This window comes from Citrus clementina, unplaced genomic scaffold (genome assembly GCF_000493195.1).
Source record: "Citrus clementina cultivar Clemenules unplaced genomic scaffold, Citrus_clementina_v1.0 scaffold_2, whole genome shotgun sequence".
Classification (NCBI taxonomy): Eukaryota; Viridiplantae; Streptophyta; class Magnoliopsida; order Sapindales; family Rutaceae; genus Citrus; species Citrus x clementina.
This window is the reverse complement of record NW_006262688.1, coordinates 269099-283805: the sequence shown is the minus strand read 5'-3', so window position 1 is coordinate 283805 and position 14707 is coordinate 269099. Positions and strand designations below refer to the sequence as shown.

The window sequence follows — 14707 nt, the reverse complement described above, 5'->3', positions numbered from 1 at the left end:
TGTGCTTGTAGCGCAGTGATTAACCATTGCCCTTAAAGTCAAGTATGACTATGAGCTTAATGGTTCGAGTCTCCACGGACTCAAACTCCCTCAATTAATTATAATTGTGTGGAGATTGCTTATAACGTTTTTCTCCCTTGCGAAATGCGAGTGGAGTAAAGACATCTCTCTTGCGCAATGTGAGTAAAGTAAAAACATCCCTTTCCGAGATGGGTATTTGGCTGGACATGTATTTTATAGAATAAAAATGTAATAATGTAATTCTCAAGTATATATATGATTTCGCAAAGACATCTCTCTCCGGGAGGGGTATTTGGCTGGACATATACTTTATAGAATAAAAATATAATAATGTAAGTCTCAGGTATATATATGATTGTAAATGATTGTAAATATCAGTGCAATGATATGTTGTCATTTGTAAAAATCTTTATATAATACACTAATCTCATGCTTAATCAGTTAAAAAAAAAAGAAAAAAAAAACCTAAGCTAAGGATGATGGACCAGCATGAACGACGGTTGTGCAGCGTGGTGGTTCATGCATCAGTGCATATGAAAATGGGTGGAAAAATTGCCCACTTTCGACTTTTTAGAGTAGATGGCGATAATGGTCCGTGAGAATGTGACATTCGCAATTGTCATTTACTGTAGAATCACAGGCAGGCAGTTGATTTAGAACTAGGACAACCTGGATTGCACAAATCGATTTTGAATACAAAATTTGACTTCATGCTTCTTCTCTCGGGACTAAAAAAAAGAAAAAAGTCTTAAGTTCATGCATTGAATCAGTAATCAATCATAGGAGAATGTGCAAGTGATTTCACACTTTGTAAACTTTGATTTCAAGACCTGTATTATGATGCATAAAATGAACATCAACTTAGCTCTAAACCTCTCATCCATTTATCCTTGGCAATATCTCAATCAGCAGATTGCATTCAGCCTGCTTTGCGCAGGTGTACTTCACCCAAAATGCATCCTCTTGGGTAAATAAAATGCAAAATCAACATGTTTCATCTTTCATTGTTGAAGTTGGCAAATGCCCTTCTCAGTACACTCACAAACAAAGCATTAGATTGAGCCGAGATGATGATTTCAGTTAATTAGAATACTTCTCAATCATCAAAAACGGCTTTGGTAAGAACTACGGAATAGCAGGATACTTTTTCTGGTGGAGAAGAGGACCTCCTTCTGGACCGAGCGATCTGCAAAACTTTTAGTTCCCTTCTACAAGAAAAGGCAAACCAATACATGGAGACATGCACGACTTCCTTGCGCTATCATTCTGCTCTTGAATGAAATTTGTGATGACCCCATACATGCAATTCTTGGTGCCAGAAAAAGTTGCTGGTTTACAGAGACCTCATTTGATCCAATGATACTAAGTGCTTGAGTTTTCATTAAATTAATCATACTTCAGCAACTTCACATGACAAAAGAATCCAACAATAACTAAAACTCAAGAGACGTCATTAAGCTCCAGTAAGACATCTGTAATACGATTGCAGACAGATTGTCTGATACTCACAGAATCATCACTAAACGTAAGTGATGAAGAGTTTATGGTTCGGACCCATGCATCATCAATAACCATTCAACATATTGAAAACATTATCAATCAGGAATATTGAAAATTTGTTAACTTTCAACTAGTTACTGAAATGAAAAGGAAATGAACATCTATTTTCCGAAGATATCTTCTAAACTTATCATAGGTGACGAGGTCCCAAAAGTGTCCGTATGGGTACTGGTCCATAGCAACTGCAGAACTTCCGATACTCTCATTCTTTATTAATCAAAGTCATTGTGGAGTCAATGACTATACCCTAACACTATACCGGATTGCCTTAACTAATTCAGAGTTCGAAATTTATCTCCAATTTTAGAACAATTTGCAAATCCTCCAATTAAGATGTGAAAGGCAGATGGATAGGCAAGCATTCAACATTTATATGCAACAATTATTTAAAATATGTACCATCATTTTGCCATAATTTCAAGTAGAAGACATGAAATGACAATAAGTGACTTGTGCTAAGCAGAGAAGAGGTTAATCAGCTTCAAGAGAACATTGGCAGAAGTAACATACAAATCACTAAAGTGAAGCTAAAGCAGCCCAGGAAAATGACCCAGTCACTTAATTTTAGAATATTTGCAGAACATCATACCTGTACTTTGGCATCTGCTGATCTCTTTTATCTTCTGTGATATGAACCATCAACCAAATGCAGGGAAAATATACAGCTTCCTCTTGATCAATCTAATATACAGACCCTTTCATTCAAACTTTCTGAAGCGTGAGAATAGGTGTTCCAATAATTTTTCTGCTAAGACAAATGGCTCTCAAAATATTGCTGCCATAAAGAGTGTTACAACGAGGTGTTGTTTATACACATCATTGACGGAACATTCTGGGAGTTTCATAAAATAATAGAAAACAAATAGACAATAGCCAAGTCATCATTTCATGGCATAAGGTGCAGACATCCTTATAACATCAGATTGCAGGTCCATTAGTGTGAGAATCAGCCCATAATAGTCCATGTTCACATATCAATTTCTTGCAGTAGGAAAGGAATATCATACTATGAGGAATGTGTTGTAGAAATTCAGAGAAAAAGAAAAAAAAAAAAAGAACAAACTGCATATGATGTTATCAAATTTTAATTAGACTATAGCCCACCAGACAAGAATGAAAAAAACTAAAAAGACAGGAAGATGTCAGACTGAACATGAGCGAATACCATTAACCGGCAATTTGAAGACAGTATCTGAAATTCACATAATAAATTCTCACATCCAACGAGGCAAATTATCTTTCCAGATGGCTTAGATGCACCGCTTAATAACAGCATCATAAACATTCCATTTTTCATTCATCTGGTGATGTGGACAGGAATGTAGACACCCATGGAACTGTTAAATCATAAACATTTGTTGAATTTGCTCAAGCTAGAGGACCGTAGCAATAAGATTTGGCCACACTAACACATGCAGTTCTTTATTCTACTTCTTGGATATCCAGAAAATTTTGAAAAAGAAAATGTACAAGGAATCCATGGTGCCTTTTCTGAGGCCTTGCACCAGAAGAAAAGAATTGCTTAGGTTATTTGCAGCCTCCTTTTTTTTTTAATAACTCTTGGTAGATCTCAAACAAGTTAAACTTCTCTAAGTAACAGCAAATCTACATCCATGTTTTCAACTATGAAAAAGTTCTACACAATTCATATGATGCAGAACTATTATCCCACAGTGACAGCACTGGAAACTGGAAAATTTTCTGATCAATGTCCCCACTTCATTACTCAACGAAACAACTGTAATTTGACAACGGTTTCTTCAAATGAAGCCTTTCTGTGAACAAAAATTTGGATTTTTAGAAAGAAACTTCAAAGAACTTTTAATGTCCCCACTTCATTACGGTTCAATGTCCCCACTTCATTACTCAACGAAACAACTGTAATTTGACAACGGTTTCTTCAAATGAAGCCTTTCTGTGAACAAAAATTTGGATTTTTAGAAAGAAACTTCAAAGAACTTTTAACTCCATTACAAAAGGTAAAGAGTTCCTGTACAACAGTATTGTAAGCAAACAGATATTACACAAGATTTTTTTTTAAAAGAAACAGTTAAAAACCAAATAATTCAAGAGAAAAAAAAAACATCTACTTTTTCTAGCAGCCATTTGCACATCTTTCGTGATTTACCAGAAAAGATAAAACTTCTATAGTCAGATGAGTCTTAAAAGGAAGCTAAAACAGAACAGAGTTCTCCGAGCTATCTTACTTCTAAAAGGAACTTTCTGCACCACACTTCATTGAACCTTGAAAGTGACCAGCTAAGAAACCTAAACAAGCTTAGCAATCCTCTTTTTCTGTAAGTTTCCTGTCCAGAACTACACCATGTTACAGTGGCTAATGGTTATGTAAGAAAGAAATGTACTCCCTTACTGCAATTTCCAGCAAAAAGAAAACATAAAGAATTGCATCAACAGGTGTCTAGTAACTCAAAAGCAATTTCAAGAGATCAAAGAAAATCAAGACTTCTGGAAGAAGCGGGAAATGAGGCGAAATTGCTGTTTTAATGAATTTCTAGCCGCAACTGGAGAAACAATTTAACAATCTAAATGATGATATACTGGCAATTCACAACCCCTATAATCTTTCCACAGGTTGAGGAAGCTGCTAAGTATTGTTCTTTTATCTTTTAACTACGAAAATCATGATTTTCCTAAGCTCCTACAATCATCTATGATCTAGTCAGTTGATTAACACGTGTCATTCAAATTAAAGACAGTGTACACAGAGTAATACTATCCTCGTCCCACATCAATCATACCAACAAAATCTCCTTTGAAATATCCAAACGATTTAGAAAAGATTTCGATTACTTTTTAAGCTAACATGAGTTTTCAGAGTCATTATTTTACAAGCTTTCTTCCATAGATAGCACCACTTAAGAGGAAACAAATTACTGCCAATATGCCAACACTCGATAAATTCTATTCTCATGATTTATAAAGCTGCTTCACTTATAAGATGCACAAATTGCAATTCTCCTGAATGTTAGTATAGCAATTACTTCAACAGATAGACTACAACAGGAAAGTTAACCATCAATCCCGCAATAAACGGCATATATACAAACACAAAATTCACCCACCCAAAAAAAAAGAAAAGGCAAAAGCAAACCATCTATCTCATTGCAATCAAACACAAACCCATCAAAGAAAATTAAAAAAAGCTCGCATACCCATCATCAATCAGAATGAGAGTGGTAGTAGTAGTCGTCATCAAGAAGATCAGCAACAGAACTGGATGAAGCAGAACCACTGTCACGACCATGATGATGATCATAGTAGTCGTCGTCATCATCGGAAGTGTCATCATAATAGGAGTAGAATGAGGAGTCGGATGGAGGGGAGAGGCAAAAATAGTTCCAAAGACAGAGAGCAAAACGACCCAGTTGCTGCAAAGGGAGGCAGCACACGAGATCCAACAACTGGTGGCTGCTAACGCGCTCACTCGTTGGTATGCAGCATGACGTTTGCTGCCATGCATCTGCTGATAAGTGTGCTACTGCTACCACCACCGTGCTATTAAACACCATTGTTATTATTATTATTATTATTCTGTGTAATATTTGCGTTGTCTCTTGCTCTCTCCGCTAACTCTGCTTTGTTTTGTTGATCAACACCAGTTCGTCTCCGGTTCGTTGTTGTGTCCTCGTCTTTAATTTGAGTTTTTGGATTTTTCTTTCTTTTTCGAAAGTCCGTTTTTGTCGGTTGGGGTATTTATTTATTTATTTTTTAGTAATAACATTTTTTTTTTTGAGAAGATAATAATTTAAACTATTACATAAGCTAAAAATTTGTCGAAACTTATCTCCCTACGTTAATTGGTAACGTGATTGTCACGGATTGTAAATGACTTGGACCCATAGAAAAAAGAATTTCAAAACGTAAAGCCATATTTTTGGCATGCCACCCGGTCAAATTCTATAGGCTTGGAATTGGTAATCAATTTGTGTTAAAATAGAGATTTGATTCATTAGAAATGTAATCAAAACCATTACACTTAAGAATTGAAATATTAGATTTGGAACATGGACTAAAAAATTTGAGTATTAGAAGAAACAAAATTACGCCACCCATATTTATTGTCAACATCATTTATTAACTTGTTTATTTTAATTACGCGTGTTGGGTTGATTTCTTTGCGTTTTCTTCCCTAAAATCTCATTTGGGAAAAATAAATTTTAACATTCATTTGACATTTCACCAACCAATATTCTAGTGAATTTTCCTTAAATCACTCCGCACCAACCAACCTAAAGTAAAGGGCTTCAGTAATTCACCAGCTTCTTAAAATATGTCTCCGGACATGCATGATTAACTAGTGATTTGATCGCTTGATTGATTCTCAATTAAGATTTGATCAACAGAGAAAAAAAGAAAGAAAAAAGGGTTATAAAAATTTACTCATAATGGTGCAAATTCGGGCACTAATCATGGTGGATTATTCTATTTTGGTTCACGCACAAGAAGGCCATTGGCGTTTTAGAATGCTTACCGATGTGCCTGAAAATTGAAGGAGCAACTGTGCAATCGTGTCAAGAAGGTTGCCTCCTAGTGTGCCAACAACAATTGCAAGCCAGAGGCAGAGATTGGAATCGAACAACTTCGATGGATTATTTTTTGTGTGGTTGAGCCAATGCGTTCGTAGTCCATTGGCAATTCATGCACCTAATAATTTTGGGCGCATGAGTTCGAGTTTCAGTAATAGTTGAGATTCGACCTCTCCTTCTGATAGAGGTTTATTTAACTCCCATTTTGGGGATAGAATAGATTCTCTTCAATATTAAGTGAGGGTCGTTGTTGAGTTTTGATTGTAATATATCAGTATTTAAAAAAAAATTATGTAATTAGTAATTCATTAATTAGATAACCAATATTTTATTTTATTTCTGTACTATTTTTTGTTAATTTTATTTTTTCTATTTTGGATGTAAATTTCGTTAGGATTATTAATTATGCTAATGTGTGTTTTGAGTTTTGAGATATATTATATAATTTGATAAAGATTGTTTGTATCAGAAGTTAATGAAAATATGAGACTGCTCTAAGGCAACGTTCGTTTTTTATATGAAATTATTCATTTTTATAAATTTGAAAGTGTTATATATACTTGAACTTTAAATATGTATATATTTATTGTGTTTTTAGTATAATAATTTTTATATGTTATAAATATTTATAAGGTAAGCATTTTATATATAATTTATGAAAAATAATTTTGGTAACATTATTTTTTATAATTTAACATAATATTTATACATAAAAAAAGCTGTTATCTAATAACAAAAGGATTTCTTTAAAATTTAAATTGAATATATGTTAAGTATTTAATACCAAATTAAATTTGAGATTAATGAAAGTTTTAACATGACATCTAATATGATAAATGGAAACTAAATACATTTTAATGAGGTATTTGTGAGAAAAAATTGATTCTTCATTCAGACATTTTATCATTTTAATAAAAGTAAAAAAAAAATCTTACTTTTTCATTCATATAAAAATATTTTACAATAAGATTTAAGATAAAAAAAAACAAACAAAGGAAAGGAAATAATAAAAATAAGGGATTCATAATTTATTATAGGGTGCAGTAAATTTTAACTGAGGGACCTAAATGATGAAATTGAAAAGTTGACGTTCTGAAAAAGAAAGCAGAGGATAAAAGAAAGCAGAACGAGGAGCCATGCGAGTGGAGTGAAAAGCAGAGAAAACAAAGATGGAGGCTTTGAAGTTGTGGAGTACTCTATCCTCTCTACCAATCAGCTTCCGACACGTCATCCGCCGGCGAACCTCTTTGACGTTTGTCCGCTGTCGCTCTTCCACTTCTATCACCGTTTCCGCCGGCACTAGAAACCGTCGTGCTTCATCTTCTTCTACCTCCACTTCTGACCGCGAGGCCGTTCGTGCCCTGCGCATTAAGAAGGTCAACACTCAATACGACAGCGGTTTTACCTGATTCTGGACTAGTTTCTTATTTGAAATTCGTTAAGGCTGTGTTCGTCTTTCTGATAAATTTTGTTTTGATTGTTAATCCTTGGTTCAATGTGTGTACTTAAGTTTCAGTAGTTTTGTGAATCTATGAATAAAGTTTCAATATTTGAATGAATGTACAAGTAAATTATGAACAGAAAAAAAAATTGTTTTGTTTTCATTGTAGTTTCAAAACAAAAAAAAAAAAATGAGCATATTGATTGTTGAAAATCAAAGCTTTCTGTTTGACCATTATTTTTAAGCACACTGAAATTTTAATTTTATATTCATTAGAAATGCTGTAATCTTTATTTTTTTGGTTGATAGGTAGAAGAATTGAGGAGCAAAGGGTTGGAGCCCTATGCATATAAGTGGGATAGGACGCATTCTGCAAATCAGCTACAAGAGATATATAGGCATTTAGCAAATGGTGAAGAGTCGAATAGTGAGAATGATCATGTATCTGTAGCTGGGAGAGTTGTTGCTCGTAGAGCATTTGGGAAGCTTGCATTTTTGACACTAAGAGATGACTCGGGTACGATACAGGTTTGTGCCTTTTTTGCCCCCTTTTGTCCTTTGGCTGTGAGGTTCATGTAATGCGGCAGATTTACTGGCCTTGAACATGTTTCAAATGTGCACTGAAATTATTGTTTCGTGTGATTTTAGCTTTACTGCGAGAAGGAAAGGCTTTTAAGTGATCAGTTTGATCAGTTAAAGGTATTTGTTGATATTGGTGATATACTGGGTGTTAGTGGCTCAATGAAACGGACAGAAAAAGGTAAATTATAATGCATATTGGTTTAGGGCAGGGTATTACCTTTAGATTGAAGTTTCATCGATCTGTTTTGTCTTGGTTTTTAGACTAATGCGTGTTGGGATGCTTTTATACTATTCTAAATCTGACTCGGAGTTAGCAATGCTATTGCTTTCATGAGGACTTGTTTGATGATTCATTTAATTAAACTAATTCCTTCATTTGGTCTAATTTTCAGGTGAGCTTTCTGTTCTTGTCAATTCATTCGTGATTCTGACAAAATCTCTACTTCCGCTACCAGACAAATATCATGGTTTAACTGATGTGGATAAACGTTACCGCCAAAGGTTTGTTCATTTTCATTTAATTTTCTTTAATTGACTTTTGGTTTCTGGACATTTGGATTCTAAGTTTATAGTGCAATTAACCCAAGGTGTGATGCAGAGATAAAACATAGTTGTAAAGGCCCAAATCTTTATCGTTTTTCCTTCTTCTACTTCTTTCTTTAACAGAAATGCCATTTTTCCCATTGCCTTTCATTTGTATGATACACATGTATTCAAATATATAAATCCATTTTTCATTTATTTTTTAAGTAGTTGATATTTTTTATGTTTAGGTACGTAGATATGATTTCAAAACCTGAAGTAGCTGATGTATTCCGGAAAAGAGCAAAGGTGTTGTTTTCTTTATTCCCAGTGTGGTTTTCAAATATTGTTTTGCTTTTGTAAATTTTGATCTTTAAAATTGCCATTTTCATGATCCTCATAAGTGCGATTCATGCGAGCATTTGCATAATGCTTATCTTACCAACTTATCTCTAAAGTGAGACATGTTATCACCAACATGCTAGAAGATGGTCTCCATCATTTGCACATTAACTAAAAAGAAAGTTACTTGTACTTCCAGGGCAAAAATACTGTGTAATGCATAAAATATAGTCATCAGTTCACATTTTTAGGTTTCTTTTGATCTGCTGGAATACAGATTGATTAGGCTTGATCAATGATGCATGTGATGCCTGAGATTACAAAAGTGTACATTAAAACCTGGCAAATATCAACAAAATAAGATCTTTTTTATTTTTTTAAAAAATTATCTATTTGTTGTTGCAGAAGGAGTTGTGACATTGGAAGATTCATTAGATGACCCCACTTTGTTCTCCTCTGATATCTTTTATGCACTTGAGAACTTTGATTTAATTGTTATTGCAAGTATTATTATTTCTTTTATGCTTTTCTCATCCCAAAATTGAGGGATTGTGCAGTGATTTAGTTTAACATATCTATTTCTTTTAAGTTTTTCTTATCCCTAAATTATTTAAGCTCTATTTTTTTGAAATGACATTCTTCCTTTACCTTTCTTCATGTAGATTGTTTCAGAGATACGCAAGACAGTGGAGTCTTTGGGTTTTGTTGAAGTTGAAACTCCAGTTCTGCAGGTTTGTAAATATCTTCACGCTTCGTTTGGGATTTTACATTTTTTTTTGGGGGATACTTTATCAAATTATTGATTACTTTGTCTTCTTATTTTACGTCATAATAGCACATAAACTTTGTCAATTGCCTATGATTTAAATTTGGTTTCTAATTTTTATATTGACATTAAACTACTAACATTACATAAAATCATGAAAGCAAAGTGTTGTAATTCCTAAAAGTGTTTACGTGTTCACTTAAATGAAGGATAAACAGGTCCTAATGGGTGAAGAATAAATTAGTTGACCTTCCTAAGGATTGCAAGATGCGGGTCTTTCATATAGAAAATCTTTTAAGAAGCTATAGTTCACTCCAAAAGTAGTATCGGTCATGGTGGGCAAGTCCTTTCAATTGAACTCTAAACATGTTGGGAGCTTTATAAACTTATTGGATGAACTTGAGCCTTGGTTACACAAATATGTGATGACACTATGGCATAGATGTTGTCGTGATAGAGGAACCCCTTCAAAACTTGGAAGACATGTGTTCTCATGTTCTTTTTAAGGTGGGGTGGAAGATCTTTTTTATTTATTTATTTAATTTTAACTGTGGGACAAAGACTCTTTCATTTTAATTATTCTAAGCCAGTTGCCGTATAGATAGCCTCAGAACAGTTTTTCACTGAAAAAATGAAGGATAACAAAACTGTTGAATTAATTACCTGTGTGGCTAATGGCAGCAAGTCATTGCTTTCCTACATTGTAATTTGTATTCAGTATTCTAGTCTTTAGATTTAGGTTGCAAAGGTTTAAAGAAAATTTGTTTCTGGAAGTCTGGAACTTGGTTTTTGATTGGTTTGATCAACTAGGGAGCAGCGGGTGGAGCTGAAGCAAGGCCATTTGTTACATATCATAATTCACTTGGAAGGGATCTTTATCTGAGAATTGCAACTGAGCTTCACTTAAAGCGAATGTTGGTGAGGTTCTACATATTTGACTTTCATTATGAAGATTTCTTAAATTATTGTAAATTTGTAACAGTTAGTTCACATAAAATTAATGTGGTACTTTACTGTCTGTTATTTTGGTGCTTTGCTTCGCAACATTTGCTTGGCACTTACATTCATTTCCTGACAAAAGTCTGAATTGTGTAATGAAAGATTGGAGGATTCGAAAAAATATATGAGATTGGTCGAATATTCAGAAATGAAGGCCTTTCAACCCGCCATAATCCTGAATTTACTACGATAGAGGTATTTTACATGATAGGAACTGATTATTGCATGCCATAATCCATGTTAAATTTCTATTTCTATTGAATGAGGATCTGATCACTACTTTTATTAGCTTGATTTTAGATGTATGAAGCGTATTCAGACTACCAAAGCATGATGAACATTACAGAGGAAATTGTTACACACTGTGCTCTTGCAGTTAATGGGAAGCTTACTATTGATTACCAGGTAAAATGTGCTGTAGTAATGTCATTTATATGAAATATAATCAGTGCTCCATTTTCAGGTTCCATAACTTAAATTAAAGGGTTATGGTTCCCTTGTGGACCGCTGGTTGACTTTCCATGTCGGTTCAATAAAATTCTTGTTTCCCACCAAAAAATGAAAGGGCTGTGGAAATTCAAATCATGTAGCTATTTGTAGCACATGCTTTTGGGTTTGTAAAGACTGATGTAATGCTTCCATTCAGGGTGTGGAGATTTGTTTGGAGAGGCCATGGAGGAGGGAAACCATGCACAATCTTGTGAAAGAAGCTACTGGAATTGATTTCAATGAGCTGGGGAATGACCTTAAGGTGGCTAAAGAGACTACTTTGAGGGCACTTGGAGATGGGCTTGAAAATAAAGACAAATTTGTCATTGAATCGAGCCCTTCTGTTGGCAACCTCCTTAATGAGGTGAATCTTTGTTGCTATTAATGGACCTAAATTTCGTTTCTACACCTTCATGCATTCATTTGACTTAGTTTTTTCTCCCAGTTGGCTTTGCTTTGCTGCAAATGTACCGGAATAAAAAGGATTAAATAATTACCTTTTTATTATTTGACTTGGTCCACATTTCTTTGTTTTCTAGTGCTTGTCTATAACAAAATCCTTGACACCTTTTATTTCTTTCATTCGCAAGGTTTTTGAAATTGTTGTAGAACCAAAGCTCGTACAACCCACATTTGTTTTGGACTATCCTATTGAAATATCTCCTCTAGCTAAACCACATCGAAGGTACAGAAGTTTTATAAAAATACCTATTTCTTCTTTTCTTGCAACAGACATTTTACTCCTTGATGGGAGCTTTTCTGGAACAGATTATTCTCATTCTTAATTTTCTTTCTTCCTATAGACACGCAGGCTTGACTGAGAGATTTGAACTGTTCATCTGCGGTCGTGAAATGGCCAATGCATTTTCTGAATTGACTGATCCTTTGGATCAGGTAAGCTAATGCAGTCTCTGGATTTGCTAATTGGTGACTACTGTTTTTCTATTTAAATATAGAAATAGAATTTAGGTGATTTTAGTAATAAAATAAGCATAACCTATAGTTACTATTAGTTACTGGTGAGCTAAGAATATTTGTTTAGATGAAATTTACGGTCCTTTTTGCTTAACATCACAAGACTTCAACGAATCAGTAGATATTGTCACTGATTTAAAATGGTGACAGAGAGCACGGTTGGAAGAGCAAGTGAGGCAGCATAATGAGAAGAGAGCAGCAGCTGTTTCAGAAAAATCAAGTGCGCAAGAAAAATTGAAGGAAAGTGATGACCATTCATATGAAGTGACTCTTGATGACGACTTTGTGACTGCTTTGGAATATGGAATGCCACCAGCTTCAGGGATGGTATGATCATATTTTCACTTTACAGTGGTGGTGATAATTTTTGGCGAAGTTAATCTGTTGATGTGCTTTATCTCATTAAAGTCTAATGGAAATACTTCCTTTCCCAGGGGCTCGGAATTGACAGGCTTGTGATGCTTTTGACAAACTCTGCCAGTATTCGTGATGTTATTGCATTTCCCATCCTAAAGATTCAGCAGTAGTACCATGACAGTTGCTTCGCTAGTGCAGGTGTCTTTTGGATCAGCAAATAAGTTTAAGTTGAAAGTGGATATTGGTCGCTTCTCACAGGATGGCAGTTGTAACTTCTTTTCTGTATAATACAATACACCATGCATATTCAGGAAAATTTTGGCTCTATATTTGAAGTGGTTTTTCTAGTTGTTGTGTGGTTTGACGAAGAAGAAAAAAATGAATTATTGAAAGGAGCAGAGCGTAAACGCTCATAGTCTCAGTTATGGGCACGGCATTGTTGATTAGATGTCACCTTTTTTTCTGTGAGTAAATTAAAATCCAGGCATGTGTGTATTCTTTTGAGTACTGTATAAAAATGTTGAACTTCTGATTCTTATAAAAACAACTTAGAATTTCAGCTAGGCACTTGAGAGTAAGGATTGTGTTGGGTGTTGACTCATAGATATTGTTTTGTGGTCAAGTGCTTTGTTGATCCGGACCAGGTGTTGATCCAATTGACCGAATCAAAGTGAATTTATATGTGATGAGATGTGATTGGACGAATGTTACATCCTTGGTATGCCCGTCAACAAATATACGTATTTAGAATTTGGTAACAAGGATTTGAATTGACATCAGTCTTGGTGTTGTGGCATTGAATAGTTGGGGTGACTAAGTGGATAGCAAGCAGCTCATTTTTAATTGTTATCCATATTCTATTCTTCACAAAATTGATCACTTTTTATATTTTGATTGGAGCTCCACTTAGGGAATTAAGTTCGTGAGGTTGACTCTTTTCAACAAAATATTAAAAAAAAAAAAATTATGCATGCACTGATTCTAACACGGATTAAATGAGTAGATTTTTTTTTCTTTGCAGATCTTAAGTTCAAATATTAATTTATTTGGGAAATTTGGTTGTGAAGAGGACGACGGAGTCTGATTTTTTACTGTGGGTGGAAAAGAAAAGATTACCTGCAGACACACACGCGCATATTTCTCCTAGTATTTTTGGTATTTAACCCCTGTATTTTCACATAATTACCTTCTCAACGTAAAAGAAAAAAAAAACCAATAATAACACAATTCCTGTTAGTGGTATCAAAATGTCTTGTGTTATAAATTAACCAACTGGCTAAAGCTTAATTTTTAGCTATCTTTCTTATAAATAGAAATTGGCACTGATAAAAAATTGGTACGAATATCAAACAAATTCTATCTTTCTTATTTTAATTGTATATAAAGGATTACATGTAGTAATCATGCAAGACAGAGTACCCTAAAGGAGGGGTACCCTTTGCAGCTTTGCTCCCTCAATCATTTACATTGGTGCATGCGTTTGTCCCCAAAACGTACCCCCAAAAAAAAGAAATGTCTGAAAATCTCACATACCATATCTATCTATATTCGGTTTTCAAATTTTATGGAATTTATAGATAAATGGCCAAAATATTAATCATTTTTTTTCTTTTTTAAAAAATGGTTTAACTTAAGCATTTTCTTTTAGTAAAAGAGAAAAAAATAAATTAGATAATGATATTGGTAATTTGCATCTGCAATTATTGACCACAGTTGACGTCTTATAAATCTTAAGTTCTGTTTGGAATTGAGATGAGATAGTTTTTAAACTGCAATTGCTATAAGAGTCTTTAATAAAAGTTTTATTAAAATTTAATAAATTATATAATTATTAACTTAAATATATTAGTTATTCAAATTAATAGTTATTATTATTTAATTTGCTAAATTATATTAAATCAATTACTGAAAAATTATAATATAGATAATTATGAGGACAATACAAGTATTTTATCTGTTGCTATGAGATAATAATAAAAATCACCTCACTTTCCAACCTACAACTATAAGCATTTACCAAATATTTTATCGCTATAGTACAATCATCTCATCACAAGACCAATTTAATCATGCTAAAACTTTTGAAATAATTATTTATTCACAGTA

The 14707-nt window shown here is 33.8% G+C and overlaps 2 protein-coding genes across 8 annotated transcripts; one reads left to right on the top strand and one right to left on the bottom strand.

Moving 5' to 3' along the window:
- Nucleotides 1-484: 484 nt before the first annotated feature.
- Nucleotides 485-5270, bottom strand: LOC18050439. 7 transcript variants are annotated; one of them, XR_002907292.1, is made up of 2 exons: nucleotides 2171-5270; nucleotides 485-749 (listed from the first exon to the last, which is right to left on the bottom strand). XR_002907292.1 is itself a non-coding variant. In XM_024191880.1 (2 exons), exon 1 carries the CDS (start codon nucleotides 5109-5111, stop codon nucleotides 4761-4763), a length of 351 nt encoding a protein of 116 aa, XP_024047648.1. In that variant the 5' UTR covers nucleotides 5112-5270; the 3' UTR covers nucleotides 1001-3951; nucleotides 4755-4760. The 7 variants fall into 7 exon arrangements, 4 of the variants coding, with proteins under 4 accessions (XP_024047648.1, XP_024047649.1, XP_024047651.1 ...); XR_002907291.1 differs by lacking the exon at nucleotides 485-749 and adding an exon at nucleotides 1001-1390; XR_002907293.1 differs by lacking the exon at nucleotides 485-749 and having other exon boundaries at nucleotides 1001-3496; nucleotides 3789-5270.
- Nucleotides 5271-7273: 2003 nt separating this feature from the next.
- On the top strand, nucleotides 7274-13193 carry LOC18050438 (lysine--tRNA ligase, chloroplastic/mitochondrial). Its single transcript, XM_006445520.2, has 14 exons — nucleotides 7274-7504; nucleotides 7879-8097; nucleotides 8218-8329; nucleotides 8544-8652; nucleotides 8925-8982; nucleotides 9678-9746; nucleotides 10592-10699; nucleotides 10883-10975; nucleotides 11081-11185; nucleotides 11427-11633; nucleotides 11860-11954; nucleotides 12073-12163; nucleotides 12395-12571; nucleotides 12679-13193. The coding sequence occupies exons 1-14, from the start codon at nucleotides 7298-7300 to the stop codon at nucleotides 12769-12771; spliced, it is 1743 nt and encodes a 580-aa protein (XP_006445583.1). The 5' UTR covers nucleotides 7274-7297; the 3' UTR covers nucleotides 12772-13193.
- Nucleotides 13194-14707: the final 1514 nt, after the last annotated feature.

Coding starts and splice junctions, on each gene's coding strand:
- LOC18050439 (XM_024191880.1), bottom strand. CDS start 5,111: ATGGTGTTTAATAGCACGGTGGTGGTAGCAGTAGCACACTTATCAGCA.
- LOC18050438 (XM_006445520.2), top strand. CDS start 7,298: ATGGAGGCTTTGAAGTTGTGGAGTACTCTATCCTCTCTACCAATCAGC. Junction 8,330..8,543: donor AATGAAACGGACAGAAAAAG/GTAAATTATAAT, acceptor TCTAATTTTCAG/GTGAGCTTTCTGTTCTTGTC. Junction 12,572..12,678: donor TGCCACCAGCTTCAGGGATG/GTATGATCATAT, acceptor TTCCTTTCCCAG/GGGCTCGGAATTGACAGGCT.